Source organism: Pollicipes pollicipes, unplaced genomic scaffold, assembly GCF_011947565.3.
Source record: "Pollicipes pollicipes isolate AB1234 unplaced genomic scaffold, Ppol_2.1 Scaffold_2555;HRSCAF=2994_pilon_pilon_pilon, whole genome shotgun sequence".
NCBI lineage: Eukaryota > Metazoa > Arthropoda > Thecostraca > Pollicipedomorpha > Pollicipedidae > Pollicipes > Pollicipes pollicipes.
In genome coordinates this window covers 9,403,057-9,423,489 of record NW_023596136.1, presented here as the reverse complement: position 1 = coordinate 9,423,489, position 20,433 = coordinate 9,403,057, and the positions used below count along the sequence as shown (strand labels likewise).

Here is a 20,433-nt window from a genome sequence, read left to right as displayed (position 1 = left end):
TGTGGTGTGACGTGCCTGCAGTCGGGGCTGTGGTGTGACGTCCTTGCAGTCGGGGCTGTGGTTGTGACGTCCTTGCAGTCGGGGCTGTGGTGTGACGTCCTGCAGTCGGGGCTGTGGTGTGACGTCCCTGCAGTCCGGGGCTGTGGTGTGACGTCCCTGCAGCTGGGGCTGTGGTGTGACGTCCCTGCAGTCGGGGCTGTGGTGTGACGTCCTGCAGTCGGGGCTGTGGTATGTCGTCCCTGCAGTCGGGGCTGTGGTGTGACGTGCCTGCGGTCGGGGCTGTGGTGTGACGTGCCTGCGGTCGGGGCTGTGGTGGCGACGTGCCTGCAGTCGGGGCTGTGGTGTGAACGTCCCTGCAGCCAGAGATGTGGCGTGACGTCCCTGCAGCTGGGGCTGTGGTGTGACGTCCCTGCAGTCGGGCTGTGGTGTGACGTCCCTGCAGCTGGGGCTGTGGTTGACGTCCCTGCAGTCGGGGCTGTGGTATGTCGTCCCTGCAGTCGGGGCTGTGGTGTGACGTCCCTGCAGCCAGAGATGTGGCGTGACGTCCTGCAGCTGGGGCTGTGTGTGACGTCCCTGCAGTCGGGGCTGTGGTGTGACGTCCCTGCAGCTGGGGCTGTGGTGTGACGTCCCTGCAGCCGGAGATGTGGTGTGACGTCCCTGCAGCTGGGGCTGTGGTGTGACGTCCCTGCAGCTGGGGCTGTGGTGTGACGTCCCTGCAGTCGGGGCTGTGGTGTGGCGTGCCTGCAGCTGGGGCTGTGGTGTGACGTCCCTGCAGTCGGGGCTGTGGTGTGTCGTCCCTGCAGTCGGGGCTGTGGTGTGTCGTCCCTGCAGTCGGGGCTGTGGTGTGACGTCCCTGCAGCCGGAGATGTGGTGTGACGTCCCTGCAGTCGGGGCTGTGGTGTGACGTCCCTGCAGTCGGGGCTGTGGTGTGACGTGCCTGCAGCTGGGGCTGTGGTATGACGTCCCTGCAGTCCGTCAGTAGAGCCCCGAGAGGGCGGTCAGCAGTCGAGTGCTGGGTGGGCCGACCAGTGGCATCCCTCAGGGCTGCCCACCACACCGGAAAGCGAGACCGAGCTATGTGTAAGAATGACAACCTTTGGCTTTCTTCAAAAAGTATTTGTATCATCAGAACGTTTGATTCATCCATGTAACGGTGTCTATGGTAAGAAGAGTATCCCCGTGAAGGGGAAGGAGAGGATCGCAACACGCCTCTCTCCCTATCCCCCAACAGTGCGTCGGCCACGCCTCTCTCCCTATCCCCCAACAGGCGTCGGCCATGCCTCTCTCCCTATCCCCCAACAGTGCGTCGGCCACGCTTCTCCCCCTATCCCCCAACAGTGCGTCGGCTAGCCTGTACAACTCCGCAAGTGTGCAGGTTCTTTGTTTTTTGGTGGCATGTATAGGGTGCCGTCATCTTGTTTGAATGCCCTTCCATCGCTTTGTACTGATCTTCAGAAAGACTACTTTACTTTACTGCGGTGCTTTGGACCGTTGCCTTCCTCCTGTCCTAGTACCGTTTGCAGCTCCTCCCCCCCCCCCCCGCCCCCCTCTGTCAGGTCCGTGTAAAGCCAGCGCTGTTTTCGGCGCGCACCGCCAGGTGGCTAAGCCCAACATCGGCGAGCGGCGGCCAGCGCGCGTACGGGCCGACGTCACGGTCAATCTGAGCGTACGCCACGAGGTGAAGGCCGAATGGGAGGGCCTGCGCAAGCACGACGTCTGCTTCCTGGTGACGGTGCGACCTCAGCTGACGTTCGGTGAGACGCGCAGCGGGACGGCGCCGACCGCCAGCCGCGGCGGTACTGGGTAGTGGCCGTTCCGCCTGCAGTATTCAGGCGGCGCGTCGTTATGGGGGGCGGCGGCCGGCTCTGGCTTGGCCGGCGTGGGCTGTGGCCGGGCCGCTGGTGACCGAAGCCGGCGCCTGCCGGCTTACACAGTATCGTGGTGCTGTTGAACTGTGAAGTGACCGGGGCATAGTGCGCATCACACCGCTTCGGGGTGTGACGTCACCATTGCTTGTGGGAGGCTGTGTGAAAATTATGTCCACGGTGCTTCACTTTGCATTTTAAGCACAGGAACTCGTACACATTTTACAATGTTATCCGGTCAGACGTCAGCGCTAGACTTAAGCCTCTCTATTCCCCAGCTTGTCCAACATCTCGAGTGGAGTGTCGGAGATGACCCCATGGGAAGTGACCACTTCCCAGTGTGGTTCCGGTTTAACAGAGGTGGAGCGTTGATAGACCACAACGCTGGAATTTTAAGAAAGTGGGCCGGTGCGAATTCGAGAATCGGCTCTAAGAATCGTTTGTAACTGGGCCTGAGAGCACGCCACCCTCCATTGAGGGTTTTACCCACAGACTTTTAGAGTGTGCCAACAGTTGTATCCCATGCACGTCTGGCGCTCCGCGACGTACTCCTGTTCCGTGGGGGACGGAGGAATGTCGGAGCTCCATCCGGGTGCGTAAGCGTGCGTTTCGGGCTTTTGACGCCAGGAGCAGTGTAGAAAACCTGATAGCCTTTAAGAAAGCGAGAGCTTTTGCCCGGCGCACTAAGGGAGGCAAAGCGTGCTTCCTGGCGGGCGCACGTGAGCACGCTAAACCGATTTACGCCGACATCGCAGATTTGGGCCTGAGCCAAGCGTATTTCGGGTCAGTTCTCACCCATAGCTCTGCCGATGCTGCGTGTTAATGGCCAGGCTGTGACGCGCCCGTTGGATTTTGCGAATGAGGTTGCCCGGGCCCTGGTCCAACGCAGCGTAAGTGGTAACACAAACACACAGTTGTGCGGCATAGAATGCGATGGGAGCAATCTGCAGTGGATTTTTCAACGAGTGAGCTGCATTCATATAATGACCCTTTCACGCTGGTCGAGTTGGAATCGGCGATCGCTAGGCTTCGCAGCGTGTCAGAAGGCCCGGACACTGGTCACAACGATATGCTTAAACATCTGCCGCGTCGCGTGCTTCGCGTATTAGTGGTCTTTAATTCGCTTTGGACCAGAGATGAATTCCCAGCTTCTTGGCGAGAAGCTACTCTCGTGCCTCTCTTGAAGCCGGGAAAAGGTGGGCTAGATCCTTTACATTATAGACCCATTTCTCTTACGTCATCGCTCTATAAGTTGATGGAGAATATGTTTAATGTCCGTTTAACCTGGTTTTTGGAGCATCACGTCATTTTACAAACGCACAGTGTGGTTTTAGAAAGAATCGCAGCACGGCGGATAATCTTTTAGTTCTTCACACTGCGATTCGTGAGGGATTTGAGGCAAATCGACACACTGGCGCTGTCTTCTTATACATAGAGGGCGCCCATGATACCACATGGCGTCATGGTATTCTTGTCAAGCTATATAGGTATGGTATACGCTGCAATATGGGCACTTTTCTTCAAAACTTTTGAGTTGACCGTTATTTCCGTGTCCGTGTTGGGAGCGCGCTCGCTGAGAGGCACCATCAAGTTAATGGTGTGCCCCAGGGCGGTGTCCTGAGCGTGTCACTGTTCACGGTTATGATACGACATCGGGGTTGAACTGCCACAGTCTGTAGGTCGTACCCTTTTTGTTGATGATTTTACCATCTGGACTAGCACAGCAAGAGCTTCATCGATGGAGCGGCGTCTTCAGTTGGCTGTGGATCGTATCGAGAAGTGGGGCACGATAAACGGGCTCAGGTTTTCTAGCAACAAGACTGTAGCCCTGCATTTTTGTCGTAGTCGGCAACGCGGCAATATGTCTATCCGTCTGTGTGGCCAACACATTCCAACTGAGCCTGTAGCTAGATACCTTTGGGTATACCTTGACCGCCGACTAACCCGTCAAGTCCATCCTGAAACGCTACGCGAAAGCTGTTTTAAATTTTTGAACATACTAAAGCACGTTTCACGCACATCGTATGGGGCAGATAGAAGTACGCTTTTGCTATTGTATCGCTCAATCATACGTTGTAAGGTGGACTGCGCATGTTTTATTTATGACAGCGCGTGTGAGTCCACCAAGCGCATCCTGGACACAGTCCATCACACCGCTTTACGTGTAATCACAGGGGCGCTCCGCACATCACCTGCGACAGTTCCCCTCGCGTCCGGCATTTAACGCAGTTTTTCACGGCCTGCTGTGGATTTTCGTCGCAGTGTACCTCGGGTACATGCTGTAACCTTTGGCCTCCGAATGCAAGCCTTGCGGCGGAAAGCGAAATTCCCATTCGAAGGTTGAAGCGGATAAATCATCTGGCCACTGCTCCCTGGCGTTTGACCTCGCCATCGATAGATACGTCTTTGGCCGAAATGAAAAATAATGCGGTCTTGTCAGATATAATGAGATCAAGGGCACTTGAGCGTGTGGCGTTATGTGACGATTACACACTTACACGGACGGATCTAAAGCCTCTGGCGGTGTGGATTGTGCGTTTGTGAGCGGCGGCGTCATCCGGTCGTTTCCTTTGCCTCCACAAACGTCAGTGTTCACATCGTAGTTGGTAGCGATCACCAAGGCGTTGTGTTTCATTGAAGTCAGTGACGAACCTTCACATCTGATTTTGACAAACTCTTTGAGCAGTGTTCTTAGTCTGAAGTCTTTTTATCCATCGTATCCCCTTGTACAGGATATTTTAGGACGTCTGACTCAACTGAATCAGGCCCGAAAGAAACCCATCTTGTGTTGGATCCCCAGTCACGCTTGAATCGCCGGCAACGAGGTGGCTGATGCGGCTGCAAGGCGAGCAGCGCTGGCTCCACGTGTTCGTTCTCTTTCTATCCCTGCTACATATTATTACCATGCAATAAAAACCTTTCTGCAGAACTAATGACGGCGTTGCTGGGATGGGACAAACAAAGATAAGCTCAGAGCAATAAAACCCAAGCTGGCTCAGTGGTTATCATGTTCCCACAATGTCAGGTAAGAAGAGGTGGTGCTCTGCAGATTACGTATTGGGCACACGTATGCAACTCACGGTTATTTGTCGCAAGGAGCAGAAAGACCTATCTGCCATCGATGTTGTGCTGTTCTCACCGTTCGTCATGTGCTCATATCATGTCCGCGGCTCGTGGAAGAACGTCGACGTTATTTTGGTCAGCGTGACTCGCCCTTGACGCTCTGTGACATTTTAGGAGAAAACTCTCGCTTTCTAGGATCTAAACAAGTCTTTTATTCGTTAAACATATAAACTTCGGGACTCTACACGGTTCATTAGTTAGGTAAAACAAGACTCGTTATGGGCGCCAAATGATCACTGCAGTCGGCGCGCCCAAAAACACCAATAAACAACAACAGAAATGCCACTGACAACGCGGTGCCATCGACTGTTGCTGCAGCATCAAAGCATAATTGGTGACGTCTTCGCTCCACTAACTGCAGTTGAACCCAGCCACCTGTCGACAGCTTGCCGGCACGAGTGCAGTCACGTGTTGTGCCACAGTAATCTCCCTTACGTATAGCAAAGTTCCATGTTACCCCTCGGCCGCCTGGCCGGTTATTCACATGACCGTTCGGCACTGACCGCCCGACCGGCCGGCGCCGCTTGATCCCGATACTGTTTGCCTGACCGGCCGATGCTGTCTGACCGATGCGTTGCGCCTGACAGACCGATGCTGCGTGACTGTTGTCCGCCCGACGGGCCGATGCCGTCTAACCGATACTGTCCGCCTGATTGACGGTGACCCGGTGCGGCAGGTGCCCGCTACGACGCGGCGGCGCCGTTCGTGCCCCAGGTGGGGCTCACGTACGTGCGCGGCTGCGAGGTGGAAGGCATGCTGGACGAGAGCGGCCGCGTCATCGAGGAGGGGCCCGACCCGCGCCCCCAGCTGCCGGGAGACCGGCGCACGTTCCGTGTCTGGCTCGACTGCAACCAGTACCGCCAGGACCTGGACAACAACGCCGCCGGCAAGGAGGTCAGCCAGGCTCGTAATGATTGGCGACAGCTAGACGGTCTTAAGTACGGGTAGGCGTCCGAGGTCTCGAGCGGCGTCAGCTGGGCGGTCTTGGGCGGCGGAGGCGCCCAATGTCACGCAAAAAAAAACAGCGGTTGATATCAGGTGGCAAGACCCTTGTGCCAGTCATGTGACGGCTCGTAGCATGCCTGCAAGCGTGGTCAGTGAATCTGCAACTTTTGCATGAGTGATTGGATTGGATTGGTGGATTAAGTGTGCAGGGCTGTTCGGTTTGTTCGAAGCTGATAAGCTGCGTTGGCTTTACTAGTGGTGTGTTCTGTTTTGCAGTTAGTTCGGCGTTCGTTACGCATCAAACGCGTTAGGTCTGTCATTCTGTTTGTGTTGGCCGGCCGGCTGCCACACGCCAGGGGCTGTTCCACTGCTGCGCACCAGCCGGCCCGGTTTCAGACCGCCTCGGGCCGTTTTCAAACAGTGCTTTCGTCGGGATGTCCAGCTAACGCAGAAGTCACCCATATAAACCCGCTGATATCTGGCTCAGGACGTGTACGAGACGTTCAACATTATCATGCGCCGCAAGCCGAAGGAAAACAACTTCAAGGCGGTGCTGGAGACGATCCGGGATCTGATGAATAACGAGTGCGTGGTGCCTGACTGGCTGCACGACATCGTGCTTGGCTACGGAGACCCGGGCGCTGCCCACTACACCAAGTGAGTGGTGTCGGGCACGGTCCACGGGGCCGGGGCGCCTCCACCCCGCCCGCCGGAGGGGAGGCAGCATCCTCGGCTGGGACCGGGTGTTGGCTGGGCGTCGGGCCCGCGACAGGCCGCATGGAGATAACCGGCAGCCGTAATGAAACGCGTGTGGAAGCTGTAGTGGCGTTGCGTGGATATTGGATTCCTTTGCCCCGGGGCTTTTGTGTGTTATCTGGCGTGCCCCGCTTGACGTGTGCAAGAGCATGTCATGTCGTCCACAGGCTGTGCCGTCTGGTGAGTGTGCCCCGTACTTGGTAAATCTGTCTAATAAAACTAACAGCCTGGCCGTGTCGAGTTTTATCATTAATGTTTTGCTTGCCAGTGATCGACTGGGGCCGGAACGCGTCCGCCCCCACAGTGGAGCCCTGACCCCGGTCCGGCTGAGCCCTGACCCCCGGTCCGGCCGAACCGTGACCCCCGGTCCGGCCGAGTCCTGACCCCCGGTCCGGCTGAGCCCTGACCCCGGTCCGGCTGAGCCCTGATCCCCGGTCCGGCCTAGCCGTGACCCCCGCTCCGGTAGAGCTTTGATCCCCTGTCCGACTGAGCCGTGACTCCCGATGCGGCCGAGCCGTGAACCCCGGTCCGGCCGAGCCCTGACCCCCCGTCCGGCCGAGCCCTGACCCCCCGTCCGGCCGAGCTGTGACCCCCGGTCCGACCGAGCCGTGACCCCGGTCCAACCGAGCCGTGACCCCGGTCCGGCCGAGCCCTGACCCCGGATCCGTCCCGCAGAATGCCGGATGAGATCGCCACGCTGGACTGGAATGATACGTTCCTGGACATGGAGCACCTGCGGCACAGCTTCCCCCACCACACGGTGCAGCTGAAGGAAGGCGCTGGTGCCGGCGCCGCCAAGCCACGGCCGCCCTACAGGTAAGGTCCGGCCGCGGCCGCCCTGACGGTCCCGCTCTGCTGTGTCTCGCTCTGTCGGCTCCCGCTCAGTCATTACCGCCACCGTCCGCTGATGGTGATGATTGTCCCGCCCACTGATGGTGATGACTGTCCCGTCCGCTGATGGTGATGACTGTCCCGTCCGCTGATGGTGACGACTGTCCCGTCCGCTGATGGTGATGACTGTCCCTCCCGCTGATGGTGATGACTGTCCCTCCCGCTGATGGTGATGACTGTCCCTCCCGCTGATGGTGATAACTGTCCCGTCGGCTGATGGTGATGGCTGTTCCGTCCGCTGATGGTGATGACTGTTCCGTCCGCTGATGGTGATGACTGTCTCGTCCGCTGATGGTGATGACTGTCCCGTCCGCTGATGGTGATGACTGTCCCCTCCGCTGATGATGATGACTGTCCCGTCCGCTGATGGTGATGACTGTCCCGTCCGCTGATGGTGATGACTGTCCCCTCCGCTGATGATGATGACTGTCCCGTCCGCTGATGGTGATGACTGTCCCGTCCGCTGATGGTGATGACTGTCTCGTCCGCCGATGGTGATGACTGTCCCGTCCGCTGATGGTGATGACTGTCCCCTCCGCTGACGGCCGCCGTTCGGCCGCAGGCTGACGTTTGTCGGTGTGGAGGAGAAGAAGAGCCGGCCGGACGCCGCGCCGGAGGAGCTCTCCAAGCTGGTGCTGGTCGAGCCGCACGTCATGCCCAACAGAGGACCGTACCCCTACGTCCAGCCCAAACGGTACGGCGCCGGCCGGCTGCCCGATCTGGTCTGGTCGTTACGGGTGCGGAATTTACGTACTGAGCTCGCCGGTGGACATTTTTGTATTACCGTTGCATGCTTTTGTTATTTATTTCCCTGAGTATGTTTCAGTATAATTTAAAGAATATCTTCTTGGTTCATTCGATATATGTTATATATATATATATATATATATATATATATATATATATATATGTCTGTGAGTATCTGTGTGTGTGTGTTTGCGCGTGCGTGTGCTTGTGCTTGTACTTGTGCTTGTGCTCTTGCGTGTGCGCGTGCGTGTGCGCGTGCGTGTGTGTTTTTAAAATTATTTCCAGGTTTTTGATCAATGGACCACATTAGTTCGAATCATGTTTTTTGGTCCTGACTCGGCATGACCTGATCTGACCTGATCTGACCTGTCCTGCCCTGACCTGTGCCCAGGAACACGGTGCGATTCACGCCGACGCAGGTGGAGGCGATCCGGGCCGGCACGCAGCCGGGCCTCACGCTGGTGGTCGGCCCGCCCGGCACCGGCAAGACGGACGTGGCCGTCCAGATCATTTCCAACATCTACCACAACTTCCCCGAACAGCGTACGCTCATCGTCACGCACAGCAACCAGGCGCTCAACCAGCTGTTCGAGAAGATCATGGCACTGGACATGGACGAGCGCCACCTGCTTCGACTGGGCCACGGCGAGGAGGCGCTCGAGACCGAGAAGGACTTCAGCAGGTGCGTGTGCGGGCGGCGCACGAGCCCGAGGCGTGGCGTTAAGGCCGTGTAGGACACCGGCCTCAGTTTCACTGCTGTTTACCATTTGCCTTCCGCACATTGAGGTGAGCATCCGCTGTTTGTCCCCCTGTAGCTCGGAGCCACCGCATGGCTGGGACAGCTCAGGTGCGCTGCGTCACGCTGCTCATGCTGTCCTGTAGCTCGGAGCCACCGCATGGCTGGGGCAGCTCGCTACGCGCGCTGCGTCACGCCGTTCACGCTTCCACGGGCGGCCGGTACGCGTCGCCAGAATGCTGCCGGACCCCGCCAGTTTTTATTTCATGACCAGTCTGGCCTTGACCGTTTCCCAGTATCTGACACAATTTCACGGTAGGCCGTAATGAGAGGCCTGCTTGGAATTTCGTGGAAGTCGTTGGTTGATGACGTCCGGTCCAGTATTTAAGGGCTGAGTCAGAAGGCAGCAGCAGAAGGCCAATCATTCGACGTACAAAGAATGAACTCATGATTTCCCCTGAGATCCGTGCCGAGACAACTATTGGTGTTAATGAACTTGCATGGCATGGGGACGGCTGCGTCAAGGCCCATGTTTTGGCTTGCCGGCGACATAACGATATCATTTCTGGCACACCCATTGCTTGCTGCAGCTCGAAGGAACGTCGCATCTGCAGTCCAATCTTAGCAACACTATCGACTTGCATGGGTTGTGAAAGGGTGCTTTCAACACGACAAAACTGTGCAAAATACTTTTCCAGATGTAGTCTGAACCTTTTGAATGAATGTGTTTCTTGGATGAAAGCCAACGCTAGATGGCGCCGGCTTTGTGAGCCCTGTCCCCGCCATCCGATCGCAAGATCCCAGGTCAACGTCAGGATTTAGAGGAGCAATTCAAACGTGTTGCAGTGCTCGGTCAGGTCGTCCCCTATGAACTCACCTGACCGTAACCACGGGCGCTCCCACTGGCCGCAGGCAATACCAATTAAGGGCAAATGCCAGGCGCATGAAGCGCCACCCCGCCAAGGGTGGGCGGATCAGAAGGCAGTCGCTCCAACCAACTGACCTATTAAGCTGGGCAAACGGATCTATTGAGACGGACGCTCTCTGATAAAGCAGCAAGCCAACTACTTGATTAAACTAAACATTGGAGGATGGTTAGCCAAAATTGTTTCTAGATTGTATGACAAAACCATTAAGCTGCCTACAAGTGATCATGTTTTAATGAATGTCTTAGTCACAACAAATTGTCTCTTTCTGTTTTCTTCCGTTTTGCAGAAAAATTCGTGTCCCGTGCTACTGATGATCATCTTAAATAACTTCTGCCGTAATACACCAATGTCCCGATGTCTGTTCTTCAGGAGATCCTGGATCCATCCTTGGGATCCAGGCATATGTTTGGTTACCTAAACAGAAGTGCTTAGAAATGTAACCGCAAAGTACTTTGAGGTGGAATAGCCAATGGCATTCATCTCAACGCCCAAAACTTAGCATTCTGACATGCGTTAGGTTCCATTTGAGGTCATTGGATCATCACGAAGGTTTCTTCAAATTTGACTGCTTTGAGTTGCCTCAAAGCAGCTGTAGTTGGAGAATTGAAGAACAGCTCGCTTCTTTTGGTATTTCCCAAATCTGCTCAGATGGGGGTTTTACTTTTTACTAAACTGGAAGACACTGTTATCTTGCCAGAATGCCCAGAATTTCCTGTTGCCATCAAGTTAAACACTTACTGAGATGTAATCTGCTCTCAACCCATGAAGTATCTCAGGGGCGCAGATTCGCAAAATGAGTTCGAGAGAGAGGGGTGCAGTGAAAATGGCTCAACCTATCCGTAAAATAGCTAGAACGTGGGTGGCCCCGGATTTGGCTTACTTTTTCAAGGCTGGGGAGCAGGAGCCCAAGCTGGAGCCGAAGCAAGCAAGCAAGTTGGAGCAAGCTGAAGCCTCCCCTTCCCCCTTCACCGCCCAACTGGATAGAAAACTGCATCCGTGAAGTGTGTAACGTTGCTGTCGCCTTCCAAATGTTATTATTATTGGGGTGAGACGGTTCTGGTGGTGTCACGTCCCACCAGTGGCTGCGCTGCCTGCCTTGTTCGGCCGGGACCGGTGCAGGGCGGGCGGACAGTTCTGGTGGTGTCATGTCCCACCAGTGGCTGCGCTGCCTGCCTTGTCCGGCCGGGACCGGTGCAGGGCGGGCGGACAGCCACTGCTGTTGGCCGGTAGATGGCAGAGGCAGAGGTGCAGCGGCATGACCATAGGTACCGAATACCGATCCATGCCTTATTCTTCCATCATTGTTGCGCAAATAGCACAGTTTGGTTGAACTGGAACCATGACGTGTACGCGGTGTCGGCCAGGTACGGACGAGTCAACTACGTGCTGTCCCAGCGCCTGGCGCTGCTGGACGCCGTGCAGCGGCTGCAGCAGAGTCTGCAGGTGGCCGGCGATGCCGCCTACACCTGCGAGACGGCCGGGCACTTCTTCATGCAGCACGTGCTGAGCCGCTGGGAGCGCTTCCTCAGCCTGGTGCCGCCGTCGCAGGGAGAGGTGGGTCGCGCCGCGCCGTGTCAGGGGGAGGTGGGTAGTGCCGCGCCGTCGCGGGGGGGGGGGGGGGGTCACGCCGCGCCGCTGCTTTGGTTGCGGCACGACGTGGATTCGCTATGGGGCTTGCAAAGACCGATAATGATGATTGTGCGTTAGTTGTAATATCGTTTCCACAGGTACTGTTTTCCTAAACGAAAAAATATATGAATCATGGTTTGTGTACTCCAAGCAGGTCTATTTGTATTTAGGCCATATGTTTTGACGGCAATAGAATATGTTAACACGCTTTTGTAAAAATATTTACTCAAAACCGTCTCAAAATAAAGGGCCTCAGTTCATGGGTGCTACGGATCACCCAGTGACATCTCGTAATCCCTCACATCCCCTATACGTAATGTAAATATGCCGCTTGTTTGCATCGCGTGCGTTTCTCTCTGCCTAAGTCAACCTGTGGTTCACTATCCGTGGATCGGAGCTGGGCGCCAGGCAGGCGGGTGTGACGACGTCCGTGGTCCCCTCACTGAGCACCCTCACCCCCAGAGTCTGCCCATCAGCAGCATCCGCACCGCAGGCGGGTGTGACGGCGGCCGTGGTCCCCTCACTGAGCACCCTCACCCCCAGAGTCTGCCCACCAGCAGCATCCGCACCGCAGGCGGGTGTGACGACGTCCGTGGTCCCCTCACTGAGCACCCTCACCCTCAGTCTGCCCATCAGCAGCATCCGCACCGCAGGCGGGTGTGACGGCGGCCGTGGTCCCCTCACTGAGCACCCTCACCCTCAGTCTGCCCATCAGCAGCATCCGCACCGCAGGCGGGTGTGACGACGGCCGTGGTCCCCTCACTGAGCACCCTCACCCCCAGAGTCTGCCCACCAGCAGCATCCGCACCGCAGGCGGGTGTGACGGCGGCCGTGGTCCCCTCACTGAGCACCCTCACCCCCAGAGTCTGCCCACCAGCAGCATCCGCACCGCAGGCGGGTGTGACGGCGGCCGTGGTCCCCTCACTGAGCACCCTCACCCCCAGAGTCTGCCCACCAGCAGCATCCGCACCGCAGGCGGGTGTGACGACGTCCGTGGTCCCCTCACTGAGCACCCTCACCCCCAGAGTCTGCCCATCAGCAGCATCCGCACCGCAGGCGGGTGTGACGGCGGCCGTGGTCCCCTCACTGAGCACCCTCACCCTCAGTCTGCCCATCAGCAGCATCCGCACCGCAGGCGGGTGTGACGGCGGCCGTGGTCCCCTCACTGAGCACCCTCACCCCCAGAGTCTGCCCATCAGCAGCATCCGCACCGCAGGCGGGTGTGACGGCGGCCGTGGTCCCCTCACTGAGCACCCCTACCCTCAGTCTGCCCATCAGCAGCATCCGCACCGCAGGCGGGTGTGACGGCGGCCGTGGTCCCCTCACTGAGCACCCCTACCCTCAGTCTGCCCATCAGCAGCATCCGCACCGCAGGCGGGTGTGACGGCGGCCGTGGTCCCCTCACTGAGCACCCTCACCCCCAGAGTCTGCCCATCAGCAGCATCCGCACCGCAGGCGGGTGTGACGACGGCCGTGGTCCCCTCACTGAGCACCCTCACCCTCAGAGTCTGCCTATCAGCAGCATCCGCAACAACTTCCCGTTCACAAGGTTCTTCGAGGACGCGCCGCAGCCCGTCTTCAAGGGCAACTCTTTCGACGAAGACTTCGAGATCGCCCAGGGCTGCTTCAGGTAACTTTGGTACACGAGCTGCCGCGGCGGAACCGCCAGTGCGCCCCAACCTACGATAGGAGACCTCCTCTCGCTTGCTGCCTTTCGTACCGTGTTCTAGTATGTCTGCGATGAGGAGCACAACTCGTGCCGTCCGCCTCGGACATTGGGTTTTCCTTTCCGTCTGTATTGTTGACTTGCGTATCGCAATCAGTTATCCCCAAGATATATTCTAAAACCACTGCATTGTTTTGAAGCGCTCGCCTCTTGCTCATGATACATCCTTCATTACTGTGTGGCATTCGATTTCGGTGATGAGGCAGGCTAAGTTTTCAGCTCGCCGTGAGGTTCCACATGCTATAGCAATGGGTCGAGCGTGCATGTGTGTCGCCGGTCGAGCCGTGCCGGGTGCCCTGCGTCATCTGCCGCACCGGCATGACTCAGAGTCATCGATCGAGCCGTGGCGGGTTCTCTGCGCCACCCGTCGCACGGGCATGACTCAGAGTCGCTGGTGAAGCCGTGCCGGATGCCCTGCGCCATCCGTCGCGCGGGCATGACTCGGAGTCGTGCCTGGCAGGTACATCCGGAAGATATTCGAGCAGCTGGACGAGTTCCGCGCATTCGAGCTGTTGCGCAGCGGGCTGGACCGCTCGCGTTATCTGCTCATCAAGGAGGTCAAGGTGATCGCCATGACGTGTACGCACGCGGCGCTCAAGCGCAAGGAGCTCGTGCAGCTGGGCTTCAAGTACGACAACATCCTGATGGAGGAGTCGGCGCAGATCCTCGAGATTGAGACGTTCATCCCGCTGCTGCTGCAGAACCCTCAGGACGGCTTCAAGTGAGCGAACGGGACGGGGATGGAGACGGGGACGGGGACGGGGACGGGGACGGGGACGGGGACGGGGACGGGGACGGGGACGGGGACGGGGACGGGACGGGACGGAACGGGATATATTCGGTCACTTTGGGTCCATTGTGCCTCCATTAGAGGCTGTGTGCGATGATAAAGGGATCTTTGTCAGATTCGTAGTAGGCTGCTTGCCGATCACGTTATTGTGATCAGCTGTGCGACAGCACTGCGATCGCGGTAAAGCTAAAACCAATGTGCTCGTAGCTACCAGGTGATGACCGCCTTTGCAAAGGGAGCACCATTGAGGTGGCCATTTAAGATGATGTAAGTTAAGCCAGTTCCGCCGCGTGCAGATCCCCGACTTTGTCACTCCATATTCTCTGGTCTCATGTTGTCACCATGTTGTCCTGCCCGCCACCAGTCTGTCCCAATCCTCGCGTATCCCCAGTCGCATGTGCGGTGTACTGCTACTAGTCTGAGCTCCGCAACGGCCGATGTGCCCCTGTCCTGCGGCTAGCCGTCTCCAACGGGGGGCTGTCCACCTTGCTGCCCGCGTTCCGTCCGCTGCGTCCCGGCCTTGCGTGCCGTGCGCGCGCCGCCGGTCGCCGGCGCCCGGCTGACATCCGACCCGCGTCTGGCAGCCGACTGAAGCGGTGGATCATGATCGGCGACCACCACCAGCTGCCGCCCGTCATCAAGAACATGGCCTTCCAGAAGTACTCCAACATGGAGCAGTCGCTCTTCACGCGCTTCGTGCGGCTGGGCGTGCCAACCGTGCAGCTGGACGCCCAGGGTCGCGCCCGCTCCAGGTCAGCCTCGCATGGAACGGTCCGTGGTCAGCCTCGCACGGAACGGTCCGTGGTCAGCTTCGCACGGAACGGTCCGTGGTCAGCCACGCACATAACAGTCCGTGGTCAGCCTCGCACGGAACGGTCTGTGGTCAGCCACGCGCGGAACGGTCCGTGGTCAGCCTCGCACGTAACGGTCCATGGTCAGCCTCGCGCGGAACGGTCCGTGGTCAGCCTCGCACGGAACGGTCCGTGGTCAGCCTCGTGCGGAACGGTCCGTGGTCAGCCTCGCACGGAACGGTCCGTGGTCAGCCACACACGAAACGGTCCGTGGTCAGCCTCGCACGGAACGGTCCGTGGTCAGCCACGCGCATAACGGTCCGTGGTCAGCCACACACGAAACGGTCCGTGGCCAGCCTCGCGCGGAACGGTCCGTGGTCAGCCTCGTGCGGAACGGTCGGCAGCGTGACCCAGCAGCTTGGGTCCGGGTGGCGGCTGAGGTGACCATTGTGACCTGACACTGGTGTGCGTTTGCGTGGGCGATTGCGTGCGTGCGTGCGTGCGTGCGTGCGTGCGTGCGTGCGTGCGTGCGTGCGTGCGTGCGTGCGTGCGTGCGTGCGTGTGTGTGTGTGTGTGTGTGTGTGTCTGCCAAGCTCTGTTTTTGTGAAGAATTGACAAGCAGTGTGTGCTTAGCAGCTGCACGTGACGCCGAAAGCACGAAGATTACGTCTGTGACCACCTCTTACTTTCATATGGTGTTTCCCACTGTCAGAGGCATTAGTGGGGCATTGTATTTACGGGTTGCAGCATCAGTGGCGTTATCTCCTGGCGATGCCCCCTCCCCCTCGCTGCCTCCGCTGCTCTGCCGTCACCGCCTGGGACCGTCGCGCCCTGTTGCAGCATCTGCGCGCTCTACAAGTGGCGGTACACGGTGCTGGGCGACCTGCCGCACGTCCAGCAGCGGGCCGAATACCAGCGCGCCAACGCCGGCTTCCGCTTCGACTACCAGGTGGTCAACGTGGACGACTTCAACGGCGTGGGCGAGAGCGAGCCCAACCCGTACTTCTTCCAGGTGCGGCTGCTGGTGTGGGGTCGGGCGTCGCGCGCTCCCTCCCAGCTCGGCGTGGGGGATACCGCGCCACGGACGGCCAGCGCGGCGGAGCGGCGTCGGCCGGCGTCCCGTGCTGTCTGTTGGCTCTGTATGGATGTGGGGTACTGCGATGGCTACCGGACATGCGCGGCGACCCTCGCTGCCCGCCCCTGCGCGTGCTGCTCTGTCTGCGTGTGTGTGGAGGGGGAGGGGTACCTGACCCGCGCACGCCTGGCTCGGCTCACCATCCGGTCGCCCTCCACCCGGTCACGTCTGTGGTCGGTGACGTCACGGCCACCGTTCTGACGCCGCCATCTTGTCGGCCGTCGACAGAACCTGGCCGAGGCCGAGTATGTGGTGGCCGTGTACATGTACATGCGCCTGCTGGGGTACCCGGCCGACAAGATCTCCATCTTGACCACCTACAACGGCCAGAAGATGCTGATCCGTGACGTCATCAACCAGCGCTGCGCCAACAACCCCGTCATGGGCCAGCCCTGCAAGGTGACGATCGTCCCGTTGACAGAGCATTATTATTACCGTAACACCGGTTGTACCTCCGAAATGTGGGGCTTGCGTGTGCCGTGCGATTGTGCATAATAATGCACTCGTTTGCAATGCATCATCCTGCGTGAGATTTTGGTACAATCATGCATTTATTGCGACAATTTGCCGCTCGTCGATCTCAGAGTTTCATGATTTCAGTGACGTTTCATCATTCGGGCAGCAAATTTCTTCTTCCATGACATGCTCATAAATGTTTTAGCCAAAAAGGCTTTCTATGTGAAGATCCACGTGGACGGTTGGGCCGACCTGCCTCGTCCGCGGCCGTCTGCGCTCCTCTCTCCCGCCTGTGAGGCTACCGGTGCTTGTCCCTTCCGCGGTTGTTGGCGCGCGCCCCCCCCCCCCCCCGCCTTTCGCGGCCGTCTGCGCTCCTCTCTCCCGCCTTCCGCGGCCGTCTGCGCTCCTCTCTCCCGCCTGTGAGGCTATCGGCGCTTGTCCCTTCCGCGGTTGTTGGCGCGCGGCCCTCCCGCCTTCCGCGGCCGTCTGCGCGTCGGCGGTGTGGCCCGCTCGTTCGAGCTGACGCAGGCCGCGTGTTCGCCACGTAGGTGGACACTGTGGACAAGTACCAGGGCCAGCAGAACGACTACATCCTGCTGTCGCTGGTGCGCACCAAGGCGGTGGGCCACTTGCGAGACGTGCGCCGGCTGGTGGTGGCCATGTCGCGCGCCCGACTCGGCCTCTACGTGTTCGCCCGACTGGCGCTCTTCCAGAACTGCTTCGAGCTGACTCCGGCCTTCAGTCTGGTGAGCTCCGCCCGCTCCTATAGAGAGACGGGGGGGGGGGGGGGGGGGGTCGCGGGCTGTCAGTTCCAGCCGAGCTCTAACCGACGGTTTCGTCTCGCGAACAGGTGGTAGCGCTCGCTATGACGAGGGTATTTGCCGGCAAGCATATGTTTGCAGCTGTCGCGAGCATGGGCCGTGAAAGACGTTAGTGAGCTCAGCTGAGACAACTTGCATTGGCAAACAAAGGCATTGGATATCAAGTTCAGTATTTACATTGGCACAACTTGTAAGCTAGCAAGCAGTGTATTCTTTGCTCCGGACGCTGCGCCTTCTGCAGTGTGCTGTCTGACCATGTGTGCATGCGCAGCTGGCCGAGCGTCCGGCCCAGCTGCAGCTGTGTCCGGCTGAGCGGTACCCGACGGTGCGGCCGGTGGACGCTTCGCTGCAGTCGCCGCCCTTGGTCGCCACCGACATGCCCCACATGGCGCAGTTCGTGTATGACCTCTACATGCAACGCATGGGCTCTGGAGAGGCGCAGCAACAGGTCAGGGTTTCTGGCGGACGTGGGAGGGTATCGACCTTTCAGGGGATAGCAGCGACTCAGGGGTACTGGTGGACGTGGGAGAGTATCGACTCCTCAGGGGGATATCAACGGGTCAGGGGTACTGGTGGACGTGGGAAGGTATCGACTCCTCAGCTCAGGAGGATAGCAGCACGTCAGGGGTGCCTGGAGGCGCAGGTGGGCGTGTAGACGACTCCCCGTGACACAACAGTAGCGGGTCAAGACTACTTACAGGTGTAGGAGGGTGTGGACTTCTCAAGGGGGAAATAGCGGGTCAGAGTCATGAATACTGGGAGGCGTGGGGATGTGAATCATCAGCAGCAGGTCGGGGCTACAAGGAGATGTGAGGGTGTGTGGAGTCTGAGGGGACAGGCACCGGGGGAGTTCAGAGGATGGAGAGGGAGTGCGACGGCGTGTGCCGCGTGATCTCTCTCGAATGATCGCCGTGAGGAGTGGCCAGACTGCACGTAGCATGAAGGGCATGGGAGGGCAGCGGCGGCTCCTGCGAACCATTGGTAGTAAACGTGCTTGGAAACAGTGACGGTATGTCGTGCCGTACGTGCGCGCCGGCGCACGTGACCGATGGACGGGACGGACCGGCCTGGCCCTGGTCGGGCGCGCACGTGACCGATGGACGGGACGGACCGGCCTGGCCCTGGTCGGGCGCGCACGTGACCGATGGACGGGACGGACCGGCCTGGCCCTGGTCGGTCGTCGTCCTGACGAGGCCGTGTCCGTCGCCAGGCGTGGCGCTCGCCGGGCGCGGCGGGCCGGGCGGCGGCGCCGGACCGACACGTACCCCAGCACCCGGGCGGCGACCGGGACAGCAGCGACGACGAGGCACCGTCCGCGGCGGCCGGCCACCAGGCCATGGAAGTCGGTGAGGACGGAGGCGCCGCCGCCGACCAGCCAGCCGGCGTGTGACGTCACGGCCGGGCCGGCCTGGATGTGACCGGGCGAAGGCGGAGGTGTGGCCGCCACCCGGCAGTGCCACCGCATCGCAGTATCATCCGCCCCGCGCGTTCATCGACATGATTTGTAATAAACGGCTCCACCAGTCGTGTCCTTGTGTCTGGAACAGCAACGGCCGTGCGTCCTGAAGACCAAGATAACCGCTCAACGATTACACAAATCCCGATAGTCTTTCGCTCAATCTCCATTCTCTTCTTGCATATCTCTGTTTGCTCGCTTTCCTCTTTGAATATTTACACTTCGTAGCATTGGATTGTTCAATTTAAAAAGTTTTCTGCATGATTTACCAGAAAAGCGCGGGATTATCCGGATTAGATAGACGCAGACTCTTCTTGCTAAAATCTTCTAGGACAGGTTAACGTAGCCTAACGTCAATTAATCCCTCTCTTACCTCGCGCCATCAGCATCAGACGGTTAAGCGCAACTTTTTTGGCATGACAAGCCGAAAGTGGCCGGAGGTAATTCACCCCCCCCCCCCCCTCCCCGCTTCTGGATATAGTCCGTCGAAAAGAAGAAAAAGTCGGTCGCTGTTGCGCGGACGCTCTTTTGAATATACGGTACGGTTCATGTGATATATGTCGTGAATTCAGAATCAACTCGTTAGGGCCACCGCTGTCACGGACACCATGCACAGGACTCGCAGCACCCGAGGAGTTTGGCGGAAGGGCCGGTGAGGAGGTTCAATTGTTCAAAGGTACTGAATGCGTGCTGTGTGGTGGTGAAATTAAGGTATCCACCGCTGTGGTTTACTCTACTTGCCATGATCTATCTGGACAAAATGAGCCAGCTTAACGTAACGTGACTTCTAAAATACCCTCTCCTTGATTTTGCACCGTAATGCATGAGCCGGCTTAGCGTAGTTCTCGCCGGGCCTACAGCCGGAAGTAGTTTTCCACTTGGAAGTGCCTGTAGGCCGCCGAGGGAGAATAGAGGATTCGCATTGGCCCGCAGAAGAGTTATTTAACGTGACTGCATGGATTCCAGTGTTGTATTGAACGTAGCAGAAGTGGAAAAGACAGGACACTAAACCCGTGTGTCTCGCCGGCACCGCTCAGTATGCGTCAACTCAATGACAATCATTTACGTCAGATGACGTTACGTTCTTTCCCTGGCGTTCTGTAGTTGCCGAACGTCCGTCGACCTTCTCGAAACGCTGATTCCGAAAATCACTGTTTGGGGTGGGATTTTGCGCAACTTCCGAGTTACAAGGCGCGTAACACCCCAGTTGGATATTGCGGGGTGTCTCGATTGCCTTCAAATTTGGTGTGCAGGGCCTTCTGAACAAGCTGATTCTGAAAATCACAGTCTTAGGGGTGGGATTTCGCGCAACTTCCGATTTACGCAACTTCCGAGTTCGAGACGCCCCGCAGTATCCAACTGGGGTGTTACGCGCCGTATAACTCGGAAGTTACCCGGAATCCAACCCCAAAGACAGCGATTTTCGGAATCAGCGTGTAAAGGAGGCCCTGTACACCAAATTTGGGGGCAATCGAAACACCCTGCAACGTCGATCTGGCGATGTTACGCGCCTTCTAACTCGGAAATTACGCAAGATCCCACCCCAAAGACGGTGATTTTCGGAACCAGCGCGTCGGAAAGATCATGCACAACAAATTTTGAGGCGATCGTGACGCCCCGGGAATATCTAACTGGCA

The 20,433-nt window shown here is 58.4% G+C and overlaps 1 protein-coding gene across 1 annotated transcript in view; it reads left to right on the top strand.

The window, feature by feature from the left end:
- Nucleotides 1-18,046, top strand: part of LOC119108422 (RNA helicase aquarius) — a 30,440-nt gene extending 12,394 nt beyond the window's left edge. The window contains exons 12-26 of the mRNA XM_037231996.1: nt 1,598-1,754; nt 5,665-5,882; nt 6,421-6,590; nt 7,365-7,505; nt 8,143-8,274; nt 8,719-9,009; nt 11,357-11,546; nt 13,127-13,251; nt 13,808-14,068; nt 14,722-14,889; nt 15,769-15,940; nt 16,292-16,462; nt 17,068-17,265; nt 17,612-17,788; nt 18,041-18,046. Of these exons, the coding sequence (XP_037087891.1) occupies nt 1,598-1,754; nt 5,665-5,882; nt 6,421-6,590; nt 7,365-7,505; nt 8,143-8,274; nt 8,719-9,009; nt 11,357-11,546; nt 13,127-13,251; nt 13,808-14,068; nt 14,722-14,889; nt 15,769-15,940; nt 16,292-16,462; nt 17,068-17,265; nt 17,612-17,788; nt 18,041-18,046 (2,577 nt within the window). The remainder of the gene's footprint in view (nt 1-1,597; nt 1,755-5,664; nt 5,883-6,420; nt 6,591-7,364; nt 7,506-8,142; nt 8,275-8,718; nt 9,010-11,356; nt 11,547-13,126; nt 13,252-13,807; nt 14,069-14,721; nt 14,890-15,768; nt 15,941-16,291; nt 16,463-17,067; nt 17,266-17,611; nt 17,789-18,040) is intronic.
- The last annotated feature ends 2,387 nt before the right edge of the window (nt 18,047-20,433 follow it).